Genomic DNA, 1,746 nt, shown 5'->3' with positions numbered 1-1,746 from the left:
CCGCCACCAGCCGCGGCGCCGCCGCGGGGGTTGCAGAAGGAGCGGCTTAGGGTGCCCTCGCCTGGGGGGGTGCCGGGGACGGGGGTGGGGGGGTGGCGAAGCCCGTACAGGCACAGGATCAGCGCAGATCAGGCCACATACCCGTCAATAAATGAGTCAAGCATGAGGAATTGGGGCGGGGTATTGAGCGGACCCCCCCGCCCTCACCCACACTCGGCCCCCACCATCAGGCAACCCCATAGCCGACCCCAGGCCGCTCCAGCACAGCCGACGCCGATCGCCGCCGCGCCCCGTGCTGTCTCAGTGCCAGGGGCAAGCACAGACACTGCCCTTAGGCCCTTCAAAAGCGGTCTCAATCCTCCGCAAAAGGAACGCCTCGGAAAATGCTGATGGTGCCGCCCTCACCGTCCTCTGCGACCACCATGCCCAGCAGGCAGGCGTAGAGCTGCACTATGTTGGGGTGTTGCACTGTCGACAGCACCGCCATCTCCATCGCGTCCGACACCGCCTCGCCGTCGCTCGAGCGCGCGGCCATAACCTGTGGGAGGCGCGCGGGGGTTTCAGGTGTTGCCGCACGAGGTTGATTTTGTGCAGAACGGATTTGGATCAAGGGACTACAGTAGTGTGTCGCGTCCTGGCCGATGTGGGGTTGAAACGAGTACTACAGTAGTGTGTCGCGTCCTGGCCGATGTGGGGTTGAAACGAGTCAAAGGATGGGGGTGGAGCAGCGGAAACTCAGGGTGCGTGACAGGGCCTGACAACACCAGCCCCAAGGGCCGCTGGCAAAACAGGCCCCAGCCCGCCTGCGCCCCCAGGAGACGCCTCAACGCCTTTCGCCTCTGGGGCTGCGTCCCGCCCCTGCAGTGTTGGGTGGCACGGCTGCGGCAGGCGCGGCCACACGGCACCTGGCCGATCTTTGCTGTCAACGGAAACACGCACACACCTTGATGGCCGCCGGCGACTGGCGCCAGGAGCCCGAGTACACGGTGCCAAAGCCGCCGCGGCCGATCTCGTCAGAGATCATCAGATCCGACACGAACGACAGCTCCATGCTGCAGCGGCGGCTGCGGCGGATCTCACTCTGGAGGACCTGGGACACAGGGCGGGGAGCCGAGGAAGTATGCACGCACGCTCGTGTCGGGTGAGGCTGCAACCGTTGCCACAGTGCAAGGGGTAGTGGGAGAGGGGGGCGGCTTGCCGTTGACCCGTCGGCTCACAAGCAATTCGTCGCGCAGGGGCAGCCGCCGCGGCCGGCACAAGGCTGAAGCCCGCCTCGCGACGGCGCTTGCGCGGCCTTTAACAGTGATGCGTGCCCCCGACGATACCCACCAGACTCCTCGCTCCCCCGGGAAGCGCAGCCTCTAGGCCTTCAAAGCCCTCAAATCCAAACATCCAGTGTCTATCTGCCGCGCGACCCGCTGCTTTGCGTTACCATGAACACCAAGACCCTGCAGGCGCCCTTAAACCCCAAACCACAAGCAAGGCAACCTCCCATGACCCCCCACCTTCATCATGGACTCGGTGTGCAGCTTCCGGTCCCCCATGGGCACCACAGACAGTTTCGAGCTCGACATCGCTACCGCCGGCAGCGGCGCCGACGACTCGTCCGTCGCAGTCGACCCAGAAGGCTGCCTCACCGCGACGACGCCGCCGCCCGCGCCCGCAACGCCGCCGGCCCCGCGGTCCGCCCGCAGCGCGCGCGGCGCGCCCGGGCGCGGCGGCGTCGACTCCGCCGCGGTGCGGCGG

The 1,746-nt window shown here is 67.1% G+C and overlaps 1 protein-coding gene across 1 annotated transcript in view; it reads right to left on the bottom strand.

Moving 5' to 3' along the window:
• Positions 1–352: 352 nt before the first annotated feature.
• Positions 353–1,746, bottom strand: part of MNEG_2791 (hypothetical protein) — a gene marked incomplete at both ends in the record, with an annotated part of 5,466 nt that continues 4,072 nt past the window's right edge. Inside the window, 3 exons of the mRNA XM_014048731.1 lie at positions 353–538; positions 760–858; positions 944–1,090. Coding sequence (XP_013904185.1) covers positions 353–538; positions 760–858; positions 944–1,090 — 432 coding nt within the window. The remainder of the gene's footprint in view (positions 539–759; positions 859–943; positions 1,091–1,746) is intronic.

Source organism: Monoraphidium neglectum (assembly GCF_000611645.1).
Source record: "Monoraphidium neglectum strain SAG 48.87 unplaced genomic scaffold scaffold00328, whole genome shotgun sequence".
NCBI lineage: Eukaryota > Viridiplantae > Chlorophyta > Chlorophyceae > Sphaeropleales > Selenastraceae > Monoraphidium > Monoraphidium neglectum.
Note: the sequence above shows the minus strand (reverse complement) of the source record. Positions and strands in the feature narration are given on the sequence as shown.